Source organism: Argiope bruennichi, chromosome 4, assembly GCF_947563725.1.
Source record: "Argiope bruennichi chromosome 4, qqArgBrue1.1, whole genome shotgun sequence".
Classification (NCBI taxonomy): Eukaryota; Metazoa; Arthropoda; class Arachnida; order Araneae; family Araneidae; genus Argiope; species Argiope bruennichi.
Window position 1 is genome coordinate 26421741 of NC_079154.1, and position 14626 is coordinate 26436366.

At 26.4% G+C, this 14626-nt stretch overlaps 1 protein-coding gene across 5 annotated transcripts in view; it reads right to left on the reverse strand.

Annotated features, from left to right (window-relative positions):
• Positions 1-645: 645 nt before the first annotated feature.
• Positions 646-14626, reverse strand: part of LOC129965892 (transcription factor 12-like) — an 89990-nt gene continuing 76009 nt past the window's right edge. For 4 of the 5 annotated variants that reach the window (XM_056080159.1, XM_056080157.1, XM_056080161.1 and 1 more), the window contains 8 exons: positions 14100-14179; positions 11390-11599; positions 10288-10369; positions 8874-9072; positions 7733-7819; positions 7112-7257; positions 4757-4905; positions 646-3518 (listed from right to left, as the gene is read on the reverse strand). In XM_056080159.1, coding sequence (XP_055936134.1) covers positions 3483-3518; positions 4757-4905; positions 7112-7257; positions 7733-7819; positions 8874-9072; positions 10288-10369; positions 11390-11599; positions 14100-14179 — 989 coding nt within the window. In that variant the 3' untranslated portion in view covers positions 646-3482. The remainder of the gene's footprint in view (positions 3519-4756; positions 4906-7111; positions 7258-7732; positions 7820-8873; positions 9073-10287; positions 10370-11389; positions 11600-14099; positions 14180-14626) is intronic. The other variant, XM_056080158.1, reaches the window with a different exon arrangement.

A 14626-nucleotide genomic window follows, 5' to 3' on the forward strand; every position in this document is an offset into this window, starting at 1 on the left:
AAGTTTTAAAAATATCTTTTCTTTAACCACTTTCAGAAAACCCTGCTTTATTAAAAAAAAAAAAAAAAAACTTGGATTTATCATTTCATATCACATACATCAATGCTTTTAAATTTTATATTATCTCACAAATAAGTTTTTAAATATGTAATAGCAAACATTCAGATGCAGAAAGCAAAAAAGAATGAAAAATAGTTTAAAATTGTATTTTTATAAAATTTATAATGCTTTGAAAAATATAAGTTTTGTGTCAATCCAAAATTTAACGACAAGACATTCATAAATTTTGATGAAAAGCTCACTTTATTAAAGTAAGCAATGTATATATAAAAATATTCAAGCAACAATTAAAGTGTATCTCCATAGTTAAAACAAAATGTGTTTCCTTTGTTAAAATAAAATTATTTAGCATAAAAATGATTTGCTTGTAAAATATATGTGATTTTTTTTTCATCAAATAACACAAACACTATAAATCAAGAATGATGAGTCAAATATTGCTTTTCAAAATGTAAAAACACATCAAATCAAGTTCCACAAGGCACTAGGAAAAACTTGAGATGTCCACACTAGTCAAAATGTTTTGAAAATGAGATAATGACACAAACTGTTATATTGTTTAAATAAGAAACAACAATATATATATTTTTTTATAAAAATGGCACTTTTATTTTTCAAGAGTATGCACAGTGGGTAATTCAAACTTTGGGCACATAATTACCCAATCTGTGATTAATGAAACTAGCTGTAAATCTAGAGTACCGAATACGTCTGGCACTAAGACGCTTGGCAGCATGAGGGCACTTAACAGAAACTTGCCCACTGCCCATATACTTCACTTAGTTGCAATAGTCTAGAATAATCTTCGAGTATTGGGGACTATTCATGAATAATTTGTTAAGTATTTAAATGAAATTAAAAATTCAATTTAAAATTTTAATTAATAATCGAAAGAATGAAGATTAAAAAATGTTTTTAATCCTTAAGAGAAAAATTTTTCTAAAAAAAGGGAGGGGGGGGGGGGGGGTGAAATCCCTACTAACTTTTCACTCCTACTACTCTTTTTCACTAAAGGGAGGAAAATGCAAAATTTAAACACCCGTTTTAACAACATGAATCAATAAAATTCAACAACTTCAAAAAATAGCTAAAATATTCCTTAAAAATTACAAAAAGAAATTTTGAAGTCATAATTCATAATAGCCTCCAATATCCAAAGATATTCCTCGATAAGCCTATACAGACTGATCTATATGATAAAACACGGTAAAAAGACATTACAAAAATATCATAAAATAAGCATTTAACATTGCAGAACAATTTTACTGTTTACATGATATAATAGTGAAAAAAATGCACGTCTTATACGATTTATGTTATATACATGCTAGATATAATTAAAGCACATCTTGATATTTAACTGATGTTAATAGATACAATGGATAAATGCAAATAATGTTCATTTTAGACCAGAAAAAAATATTCAAAGTTACAAGAAAAAAAAAGAAAATATAATCCAAACTAATTTTACAATTCATAAAGGAGTTAAATTATTACAAAGTTAAGTAAAAAATAAATAGACAGTAATAAATTCAAATACAACAGATCACTATCATAAATATTATGATAGCTAAAAACACAAGGGGAAAAAATATTCAAATAAAAGTACCAAATTTATTAAAACCTTTCCCATTAAACACTTCATTGAAAATTTTAGAAGTAAAAAAATAACAAAGCTTTTTAAATAATTTTTAAATTTTTTTTTTATCCTAAAGACAGAGAGATTTGATGATCTTAAGAAGTTATGGCTTGAAATTGTGATTTTTAAATGCCACATCTAAACACTATTTTATTTAAATATAATATTTTAATAAATATAATATCACACAGACTTTGATTCTCTTCAAATTGCTGATCAAGAGAATATTTGCATGGCATTTATAATGGTTCGTGTATACTATTCAATGAAGACTCTGGGTTTAAAAAAAATATTCAATGATGAATTAAAATTCTTCCAATACACTTAAATTTAATAATATTAATACTGTGAATATTTTCTTTAATTTCCTTTTAAAAAAGGAAATCTTGATCATTTTTTAAGCACTTAAATTAATACTTCAAAACCAATAACAATAATGTAAACCTCTTCATATTGGCAGTTAGACAATTAACTTTTCATATATTATACAAGTTATAAAATAACTTTTTCTCCATAAATATAAAACTCATAATAGATTTTTTTAAAAAAACCCTACTTATTAATACATTCTTTAAGATTAATTGTTAAATATTCTCATTCTTAATTTATGCAATATTCACATTTTTTCAGCTAATACTGATGTCATATAAGGAATGAATGATTTTACATGTTATTTATTGTATTATCATGCCAAAAGAAGGAAACAAAACCTTAATTATTATACATTCAACACTTTCAAATGAGTATTAAATCTTAATTCATCCATATTCTAATAGATTAAATGTCATAAGTCATAATAAAATTATTTTGAGCACCTAACGTCTAATAATTACTTAATTTAAATTACATGAAAAAAAAAAAAAGGTTAAAAATTTTCCATCTATCAAAAAAATAATGATTTATTTAATTCTAAACTGGCAGAATAAGATAGGCACACATGATTTCGCACAAAATTTCTAAAAGGTAAAATAAATCAAAATTGTCACTGACATTTAGATTTTGAATGCAATTGTAAAAACAGCTATGCAATGAAAAGTTGCAAAAAATTGCCAGCATATCTGTTTTTAGAAAGTTCCCATTGCATAGATATAATATGCACTATAGGCACTAGCAACAAAGTATAATGTAACTTTAAAAGACTATCAAAATTATGATCTTATATAGTTTATCACATGTTACAAATGTCAAGGGTGGGAATACAATAGTTATTTCGTCAGTATCTATAACCTTTCAATTATTTTTTAAACCTATCCTGCCAGAGCATTTAGTAAAAAATATATATATACGGTGTGAAAAAAATACATATTTAAAGCTAATAACCAGTTTTTAAAAATCAACACAATAAACATCTCATAGTAAATCCAGATATAAGTCATACAAATAAAACACTTACTGGATTTGGAATACAAGAATGATGTCTGTACTTAAAATTCATTAGCAAAATTCTACATTTAAGATTTAAGAATAAAAATACAGGAAAGTTGTGCAAGAATAATATTTCCATGAAAATGCCTTCAAAGAACAGTAAACATTCTTCCTTCACAGATCCAAAATTTGCTTATCATTGTCTTTAATAATCTCTATCTTCTTGTCCAGAGTTCAATAGCACTTTTGTTGATGTCATAAAAAAACAGTTTTAATTAGTTGGATGCAGTTGCCTGCTATATATTTACGAACTCTGGTGGCACATTGTCATAACATTTTAAGTATTCTTTGGTTTAACATTTTAAAAACTGGACATTTCATTATAATGCCTGCGACTGGAAATCCATGGAGCCCGGAATCAAGGCTGAGACACAGGAAGATTATGTTGATTTATCTGATGGGAAGAGAAAATAAAAACATTTATATAGAATGATAAAATTTTAATACATAAAAATGGCTTTATAAAAAGAAAGCTTTTTTTCCTTTTAAATTAGATTTTAACGTAAAAGATCTAACTGAAATAAATCAAAATGTCACAGTCAGCAACAGGAGGGTATATTATATATACGTATATATATATATATTCATGCATTTAGACAAGTTAAATGATGAGTTTTTAATCCCTTCCGGTAAAATGACGAGCTACACTCATCATGCGACTAAAGTTACTGTTGAATATGATAATAAGTTTGGTATAAAATTTCTAGAGCACTGAATCCGGCAGCATTTTTACTATATATGTTCATATCATAGATGACTATCACATATTGTTAATCGTCAAAATTTCGTGGTACAAGTCACAGCCAAATTGTTGTTAGTCAAAGGAATTTAATTCTTAACATTTTGTATGAACATCGGTGTGATCAATATATATTTTTATTAAAAGAATATATATTGAAGAATATAAAAGAGCATATATTTTATTTTATATATGTATTATAAAATAAATGCTGTAATGGATGAGAGTACTGCAGACTATGAAGATCAAATAACTGAAGGGATTATGAAGAAATAAGCATTTGATTTATACATTTAGTGATACTGATTTGAAATTTCTGATAATGAAATTAATGTTAGTAAAATATTACCAAAAAGACAAAAACGTGCTAGAGTAACAAATAAGTGATTCTAATTAATGTTTTAGAGTCATAGACACATCATCAGAAGAATAGATTTGGAAGGAAATAGATAATATGCCGGAAATAAATTAAGTAACGGAAGGACCTAATGTAAACTCTCGAATTTGGTGAAAACTAGGTGCTAATCTGAAGCTGTTAGATGGTTTTGAAGAATATGAATTAATTTATTGAATATGAACTTTCGAATCGCAATTATATCCATATCAATAATATAGTTTTAATTACAATATGTAAGAGTCATAAAATGAGAAAGTTTTTTTTTAAAAAGTAAATGATTATTTCATGCAAAATTTTTCGTCTTTCTTCTTAATTCTTCATCAATTAAATCTTACCAGAAGGGATTAAGCAAGACATTTCACAGTCCTTTCATGCCATACAGTAATGGCATGGCCTTTATCAATGCATAGAAACTTTAGCCATTAGATTTCTCCCAGTTAAATATTTCAGGGTAGTTGTGTTGCCAAAGAAAAGTTAAAAAAAAAAAAAAAATTACCGATTGAGAAGAAGGATGAGGCATCATCTGAGGAAAGGGATCTATTAGGTGCTGTATACCAGGGTTAGAAAGTGATCCCTTCGGCATTTCTTCATTCTTTTCATCCTCCCTCCGTTTAAGGCAAGCAACCTTAGGATTCAAGTTCCTCTCTATAATGTGAAAAAATATTATTAGAATAAAAATTACAAATAAATATTATTAATATCAAATTATAATTTTGTTGATATCAAATTTAAAAAAAAGATGTATTGTTTTATGACATATATGATAAACCCAAATGTAAATAAGTAACTTCTAAGAATAAAGACCTCTATTTATAGCAAACATAAATTCATTCATTTGATTGCTAGCAGATTAATTAATTAAGAGGGTTTATGTGTGGCACCACTATAATATTTCCTTCTAATTATTATTTAGGAAACTTAATCCGTCACATGCATATTCTTGACTATGTTTCTAAAGTTACATTACCTATCCAGAACAAATTAATAACTTGGAAACAAAAATGAAAGAATTTTATTCCTCCAAATGCCATTATATTCATACAATACCAGAAAAAACAAATGGAGAATTTTCAATTGAATTCCTCTCTTCCATTTGTTTTCATATAATTTTAGTATTTAGAGTGATTCTCATCTCAGGAGAGGGAAAAAAAAAAAAAAAAAAAAAAAAAAACACTTTTAAGATTTACAATACATCCATGACCAGAATTGTAATTAATGTGCTATCGGTCATAAATAAGAAGTAGAATGCATAATAGATTTTTATATAATTCAAATACAGAGAGTCATTTATTTGAAAAGCAAGACTTGAATTTTCTTTTTAACTCTCTAAGTAGCACAACTTTTACCTATGAAATTAATCAGCTTAAAAAATAATTAGAATATAGAGGGTATCCATTTTGATTATGGCTCAATGGCTAATTTCTAAACTACTGGAAACAGGAAAGGTTTTAATGAATGAAAGAATAATACTCCATGTTGCTTCAGAAAATAAATATATTGCTAAAATTTAAAAAAATATATACCTGTATACATTCTCACGGTATTATTAATAATACACAATAAAATATTCTTGCACCCTAATATTTTATACAAAAAAAAGTTTCGCACTTCAGCAGAGAAAACTGATAGAGTACGATGCTTTGAATTTTATTACTTTTGACCAAGATTGCTTTGAGGAAGTGCCAATAATTCATTAGTGGTCTACTTTGAGGGGGAAGGGGGGTTGAAATGGTCTAAAATAGTAGTATGAAAAACTTCCTAACACAACGAGTAAATTTAACTTCAAAAACATAGTGTTTCTGTGTGTGTAAAATGTTTCAAGAATATACTGCTAAACACGATTAAGTTCTAATAAAGTCTACAGAAATAATTTTCTCAGTGGTCCTTTTCTATCTTCAAACAATATAAAACAAAATTCTTTACATCATTTTATAATTTTTTTTCAAATGGAAGTATAATACTTACCTCTAACGGTTCAAAAATTAACCGTTTTGTGCCATGATTAAAATGGACACAATATTATAAAAAAGTAATAAAAAGTATAAGCTATATTACTATTATCAGATGCACTAGATACTAAGCTATGTAGTAAGTATATTATTTAGTGCCATCTATTTTATTATTTTTTTAAGAAAAAAAAAATCTTCTATATCATATGCAAAAAGTATGGTTTAATGGAAAATGATTTTAAATATTCCACAAAAAAATAACTTTTCCAACATCAAAGTGATAAAAGAATAAAATTGAAACATGTTGGTAAAAAATCAACTGTATATTATATCTCTTAACAAATTATAAATTTAAGCATGGTTTCACTTATTGTGATATTATTATACAAACTATTTTAAAAAAATTGACAGAGTTAATGCATTTGGTATTGGAAAGTGCATTATTTCAGTACTTCCCACATTTCACCAGAATCTATTACTTGATATGACCCATTATACTTTACATTAATGAATTTTCCAAACTTATTAACCATGCCAACAGTATCAAATTATCAATTTTGATGAAAACAACACAATTTAGAGTGGAAATAAACATACAACTAGATGAATAGTGCAATAAAAATATTCAATCACAAATAAATCAAATTTTTATTCTGCAAGTCAAGAAAAATTTGAATTTTTTTTTTTTTTAAATATAAGTGCTATTATTTTAATCTAAGAAAAATTGAAAAAATATTGTCAGAAAATGCCGTGTGCAAGAAAATAAGTAAAAAAGCTTTTTTTTTTTAAAAAGAAATTCTACTTCAACATATCAATTTTACTAAACATATCACAGAAACACATAAATATGACTAAAAAGAATATATTAGAAAATTACTGATTTTTTATTTTCCCATACACACCTCTCACTTGATTTTCCAAAGTTGAAATAACCTCCACAGCTTGGTATAGGATATTCAACTTTGTCATGGCTCTTTCAGTCTTTAAATGCATCATACACATCCTGCCAAGTTCCTTAAATGCTTCATTAATGTCGCGTACACGGATTCTAAATTTGAGAAGGGGGAAAGAAAAAACAATTAAGAAATACAAATATTAAAAAGATATAATGTAAAAATAAACAGACTTTGCACATACTAATTTTAAAGAGTTTAGTTTTTTCTATTAAAAGTCATATTACCAATAAAATAGTATGGAAACAGTAAAATCGAGTTTTATTTTTTAAAAAAAAGGAGACTATTATATAAGAATAATGTAATCACAATTTTTAAGAAATAAGAGCTTGTCGATAAAAGAAAGCCGAAATTTCTACAAAGGTGTGTTCTAACTCTTTATAAATATAAAATTATAAGCCACATTATTTAGAAGAAAGGCACTGCAACTTTAAAGCAATATGGTAGCATAAGATTTTGTTTCAAGACACGGCTACATTTTACATTTTGACAATAATATTTCAAAAATACAATCACATCAATCAATATTATGCTAATTTTTAATAGATATAAAAAAAATCAAAGACATACCGCTCGCGTGCATTATTGGCATGTCTTCGCTCTCTTTCCCGTTCTGCTTTTACTTCAGGGGGTTCATCATCATCTTCACCAATAGACCTTTAAAAATAAGTAATAAATGATTGAGATAAACCTACGTATAACCTTCTCCAAATTACCTTTCACATAGTAATTTCAAACATTAACATCTTTTTCAACATGCAATTACCTAAAAATTTGTAAAAATTCTATTAAAACTAATATGCTAAAATAAGAGTACTTCTTAATGCTCCTAATGAAAATATACAGCTAATCTCCAATCTTAATGAAACTCGTATATATGCTTCATAACGAGGGGAGGCAAGATGTCAACTTTTTAATAGTCAAAAGTTAATTAAAATTTCAGTACATCAATAATTAAGCAAGTTCTGGATATTTTCCCACTACATGATGTGAAAAATTATAACAATTTATTTAATAATTTGCAACAATACCTTTCATGTTTTTCATAAATATTTTCGTAATTTTTTCTTTTTCTATTGTTAAACTAACGATAATATTGTTAAAGATTTCTTTCCTGAATACATTAACTCTGAAGCAGACTCATTTATCTGCAGTTTGATATTAAACATTTTTTAAATGGCTCCCTCAATTTAAAATAATCCAATTTTTATTTCCTTTGATAAATTGTCCATAATGAAATATTTTCTTGGATTAGCTACATATTCATCACCATAATAAGGCAACAACGGACAATTCCTTTGTTTTCTAATAGCGTTTTTATTTTTTTGCTTAACAATTATTACAGTTCTGAATAAAACTCTTCAAGAAATATATTATTTTGAAAATTTTAACAGTCAGCCCCTTCTCCCCTCTTTAAACAGCATTTTAGATACTGTAGTCATAATAATTGTCTTGTTCATGTTAATTTCTAAACTTTTCTTCAAAATATCATATAATTCTTTCACATAATATATATGATGACAAACTTTCTTAAATATACCAATTTTTACTTCTAAATTTAGCCAAATGCAGATATTTAAATCAAAACATTTAAAATATTTTTGAAAGCACGTATAGAAAGAGGGGGGGGGAGAGAATAGATTATTTTTCGAACAGATTTCATTAAACTCAATATTTTGTTTTAACAAACAATAAAGGTAAATATTCCTACCTTGACCTAGCTCTTTTACCACTTCTTGCAGCAGCAGATTTCCTTGCAGTGGTAGTAGCAGTACTCATGGATGGAGTAACAGAACTGACTATGGGTTCAGGCGACAGAACAGAGATCTGTTCATGACCTTGCAGACATGACAGATCCTTAGCATCCGACAAACCTTCCAGCTTTACAGATTCACAAGTACTAATAGGGACTAAAAGAAAAATCCACATGCAATCATATGGCAATGACATTAAAGAAAAAAAATTACATTTTATCATTTTTTAACAACTTATCACTAGGCAGTTGATTAATATCAATTTTATTACATTATACAGGATTTAAACACCAAGATAATTATAATGCACTTGCAGAAACTATAGAAAAGCATATAGGTTCATCTATATATATCCTCAGTTTATATTAAATGAAAATTTACTATCAAATTTATTAAATTGGTAATTTTAATACATATCATAACAATTAATGAAATGTTTTCCCATTTAAAAGTATTTTTAAGTTTGCTTAAATCATATTATCAAGCAAGATTTATAATTTTATTTAGGACATATAATGTAAAAATATTTAAAAATAATTAGCAAGACCAAAGAACCATTTCCTCAGTTTCAACTATTGGAAGCTTATTTCGGAAGCTTTTATTTTCTTTAAAACATACTATGTCACCAGTAGTAACTTACATCCCATCATTTTTACTTTCCAGAGGAATCACAAATAAATCTTTGCAGAATTCTTCAGCCCTAATCACTGCATCAATTTTTATTTTATATAAAAGTTTATGATTCCTAGATATATAATCAATAGTTGCCTCAACTACTACTTTTCAATCTGAAGAGATATCACAAAATAAAATTCTAACAGATTATCTTGCATCAACTTCTGGATCGCTTTCACCTTTCATTTGCAATTTTCCAAGCACAGCAAAAAAAATTATCAAATCTAAGTGCTCATTTTTTATAATTTTAAAATAGTACTTTTTGTTGCAGTAATAAAACGTAGTTTATTACTGCAACAAATAATTAATACGATTAATATGGTGCAGAAATTGAAGGTCACCAAAAGTGACAGGTTTATTTTAAACATATAATAATAAGAACTGAATGGAAAACCAATTTTTTTAAAAATTAACCCAGCAAAAACATGAAAATAACATTGTTTCTAGAAATACAATATAAGAAAAGTATTTAGTGTCTTTTTCAAAATTGAAATTCAGTGTTTTAATAAATTAATATCAATTCTAATTTATAACGTATTTCTACACATTTTTATTTGAATTATTTCATGTTAAACTGAACATGTCATAGTAATTAGAAAACAATTCAGACCATTCAATGCCTTAATAATAGTTTGTTTACAAAAATTGCTTTTATTAAATTAATTTAATGACAAGTTTCACTATACTAAAAAGTACCTTTACCAAAGCTCTGTGGTGTTGGCACTGTCTGGTTTGGAACTCCCATGATTGTTCTTTTGTTCTCCAAAACTCCATTTTGCTGTAAGAAATAATGAAATTAATATTAAAATAGAAATTTTAACATTTTTTAAAGAAATACTTTATAAAAATTAATAGAAGGAAAAAATAACATGTATTATAATAACTGAAATCTTGATAACATGACAGAATCACAATCAATTTATAAATTGGTAAAGAAGAATACAAATGTAATTAGCAAGAATAAATCTTTAAATAATTGTAAAATATGAGTATATATTAGAATAGATAGAAAAAAAAAGAAAAAAAAAATCGGGATTTTAAATCAAATTTCTTATTTAGCAGCAACTTCCTTAAATTTCGCATATAAATTCCAATTCAATTAACACCTAATAAATAATTTCTTCCAGGCTGGTATATATATCAGAATGAAATTCAATACTATGATTAGGGAAATTCAACCTCAAAAAATTTATTATTTTTCAAGCAATTATCGAAATAAAATTGAATTAACATCTACAAATCTTAATTAAAAAATTATCAACATATTAAATTATTGTAAAATATAAGTATACATTAAAATAGATAGGAAAAAAAAAATCAAGATTTTTAAACATATTTAGAAGCTACTTCATCAAATTTCAAATTAATTCCCAGTTGCTTATATATTATAATGAAATTCAGTATTTTGATTAGAGGAATTCAACTTAGCAAAGTTGATTCTCATTCAAGTAATTATTGATATAAAATAGAATTAACATCTTCAAATCCTAGAAAATTATCACCAGATTAAAGAAATTAGTGTCAAATGTCCAACTTTCTCGAAATCCCATGCAATTTCAAATAACCTAAAATGTGATTTTTATTAATTTAAAGGTTTGGTGAAGAATTCTTCTAATGGCTTGATATTACATATACATTTCTGTTCAATTCCAATGAATTGAACAAAAATTAAATATTTCATTGCTTAATTATTAGAATTTAGTAATTTTTCTTTGGTTATATAAGGGTAATTTTAAATCAAAAACTACTTTCGTTCAAAATATTTTGGAATATTTAATTTTTATATAACATTATTTACCGTTGGCATGACAGGTAATGTCACTGGAAAAGATTCTAAGGCAGGTGGTAAACTTTTCTGGACTAAGCTGGAATGTAGAGAATTCACATTTGTAGGAGGGGTTCCTACAGGCACAGCATTTTGCATCTGAAGTAAGGAAGGACCTTCAGCATGATTCCGCAAAACATTGATGGCATCGTCCAATCGTTCTTCAGTTATTCCACCGGGATTCTGCAATTAAACGACATTTTTTTAAAAAATGTCTAGGTAATTTTGCATTATAACTTCCAGTAATAGGATATACAGGGTGTCTCAAAAACCTTGACTGCCTTAAATATTGATCACAGACATATAACTGTAAATTACAAAGTTGTGTGAAAAAATGTGCAAAATGTTATAAAATCGATTCAAATTTTCAGGGGATAAAACTTTAAAAAAAACCACAAAATTTAAATTTTTATATAAATCCCGTAAAAAGAAGAAAAAAAAAAAGAGTAAAATGTGTCCCATTCTTTAACAAGGTCATGTACAAAATTTCAGAATTTTATCATGAAAATTCTTAGATATGTTAAAACAAAGTTGGTGAAGGGTCAATCACAAATTAAAATACAAATGTTTACAGCTTCAGTGCTGATGACGCAACGCAGGAATGCACCATAAGGAAATAAAATATGCTTCATATCTTTAGTTTTAAATAGGAATTTTAAAATCTATGCTTCCTGAAAAATACTTTAAAATTTTATAGCATGAGTTACAGAATATAACTTAAAAATAGCAGTCAATGAATTTGTAAAAAAACTTATGTAACCTTTCCTTTATGTAATCTCTTCTTTAAATTATTATTTCTACAAATTTTTAATACTTTTGAACCAATAAATAGCAAAATTATTATTTATTTATTCAATCATTACTTTCTTTGTTAATTTGCGTATGACAACTAAAACACGAACTTCCGACATGATTTTTCCTCATTGCGAACTCAGATCCAGGTATCGAAAAGTGGTTTAAGTCAGCATTTATGTGGTTTCATATCTTTGAGACTTTTTGTGATAAATTGCTGAAATTTAGTACATGACCTCATCAGAGGATGGGGCACATTTTACTAACTGGGAATTTTTTTTGAGTGGGGTCAGTATAAAAATTTATATTTTGTATTTTTTTAAAGTTTAATTACATGAAAATTTTAATTGATTTCATAACATTTTATACCTTTTTTTAAGCAACTTTGTAATTTACAGTATATGTCTATGACCAGTATTTAAGGAATAAAAGCTGCAGTCAAGGTTTTTGAGAAACCCTTTATATTACAAATAAGAAGAATTTCCCAGTTATTACAATATTTCCATGCTTAATTTTAATTATATAATAACATATATTACTGCATTAACAACTCTTTCCAGAAGCATCTGTGGCTCAGTTGGTAAACACTGAACTGTTAATATATCTTAAATGAGTATTCTCAAGCCAATCCTTCACCATATAGCAGTTGATTTTTTTTTTTTTTTTTGTAATTCTCATACAAAATCTAACTTTTGAACTAATTTCACAATTCATAGAAAATATTTTTGTACTACATTTGTCATTTCCTGTGTTTCAATAACAATATTCACAAAATGAATTTGGTTAATTTCCTATTTAGAATTGTGAATATACTAATCTGAGGTTTGAATCCTGACTTCAATAAGTATCAAAAAACTGGCATTTTAATTCAAAACATTAATTATTTACTTATTTCTAAGCAATTCTAGGTTTTAAAATTTCTATCATTTTATAGCTAAATTCTATTCAATGGTTTCTTGCATCTTCATAATATTATAAATAACATAAACACATTAAAAATATTCGATATATTCAAAGCAAAGAAAGAAAAAAACTTCTGTACAAAATATCGATCTTTAACACTCTGACACTCTTGAACTAATTAGCTGCTTATAATGTTTTGATGGATCTATGCTCAATTTAAATTCCTTAAAAGACGATACAATTACTTTGATCAGTAACCAAAATTAATAGTAGTTGCTATCTGCCTATACAGTTTTAATAAAAATAATTGTAATAAAATCTGAAGGAAGCAAAAGCAAACCAATATCCCTATTGCAGTATTGGTGGAATGTCAAAATTTAAAGTACAAACTCATCATAATGGTAGGATTTTTTTTTTTTAAAGTTAAAATAAGAATATCAGTAGCACAAAATAATTTACAAGTCTTATAGCTTATTAAAAATCGATTTTTATTCTACCTGAAGATTTTTAAAGATTATAGTAAACTGATTTCCCTCCCCCCACAAATTATCAACAACATTAAACATCATGAGTGGCAACTTAGAGGCAAATAAATAAAATGAACCAAAACAAATATTTTCATTCAATAGGAATGGTAACAATTTACTACAAAAGAATCTTTAACAGCTTTTAATTAAAGAAAAAACTATGCAATTATCACAAAATTTTCCTGATACTCAGTGGAATTTCTGCGAGAAATCAGCACAAAAATCCATACATATTACAAAAATTCCAAACCACTAAAAACTATTTATGTATTCTCACCTTGAATTACATAGATAAGAAAGTTTATAAAATTTACAACATAGTTTTTAATAGTACCAAGTATGTTAAGTAATGTCAAATATATTTTAAAAATGTAATATCATAATGAACCTGTAGAATGCTGAATAACACAAGATGCAATGACTTACAAATCTAATTGACTTTTAAATTAAGTTATACTCACAACAGTACTGGTTAGCTCAGTGTACGATGTTGGCTGACTACTAAACTGGTTAGTTCCACGAGGCCAGTTTTGTACAGCAGCTATAAAAAAAAAATAAAGCATGTAATTTCCTACAAATAAAAAAAAAAATTGCATTAAAAGAGAAAGAAGTAGAATTCATTTTAAAGGAAAGTTTATTTGATAGGGGAGGGGGGAGTATAAAAAAAATTATAAGGATGAGCTCTCAAGTTTGGCAAAACTAAACTCTATAAAGCTACTAATCCTCTCACTAACCATTTTAATTCTTAATCCACAGACATAATGCTAAAATAAACTCCAGAGCCAGCCATTTGAGCCCCACAATTGATGGAGGTAGTTGCCATATAATTTCGATGAAATTCATTCGTTTAGTCCTCCCCCTCCTCCCAAAGAAATAGGAATATAAAATTACACATAAACACAAAACAACAACATTAGTAATTACAATGTCTGAATAATGTCTCACTAATTACTAATGTTGATCTGGAAGCAAAAATTAAATTTTCCAT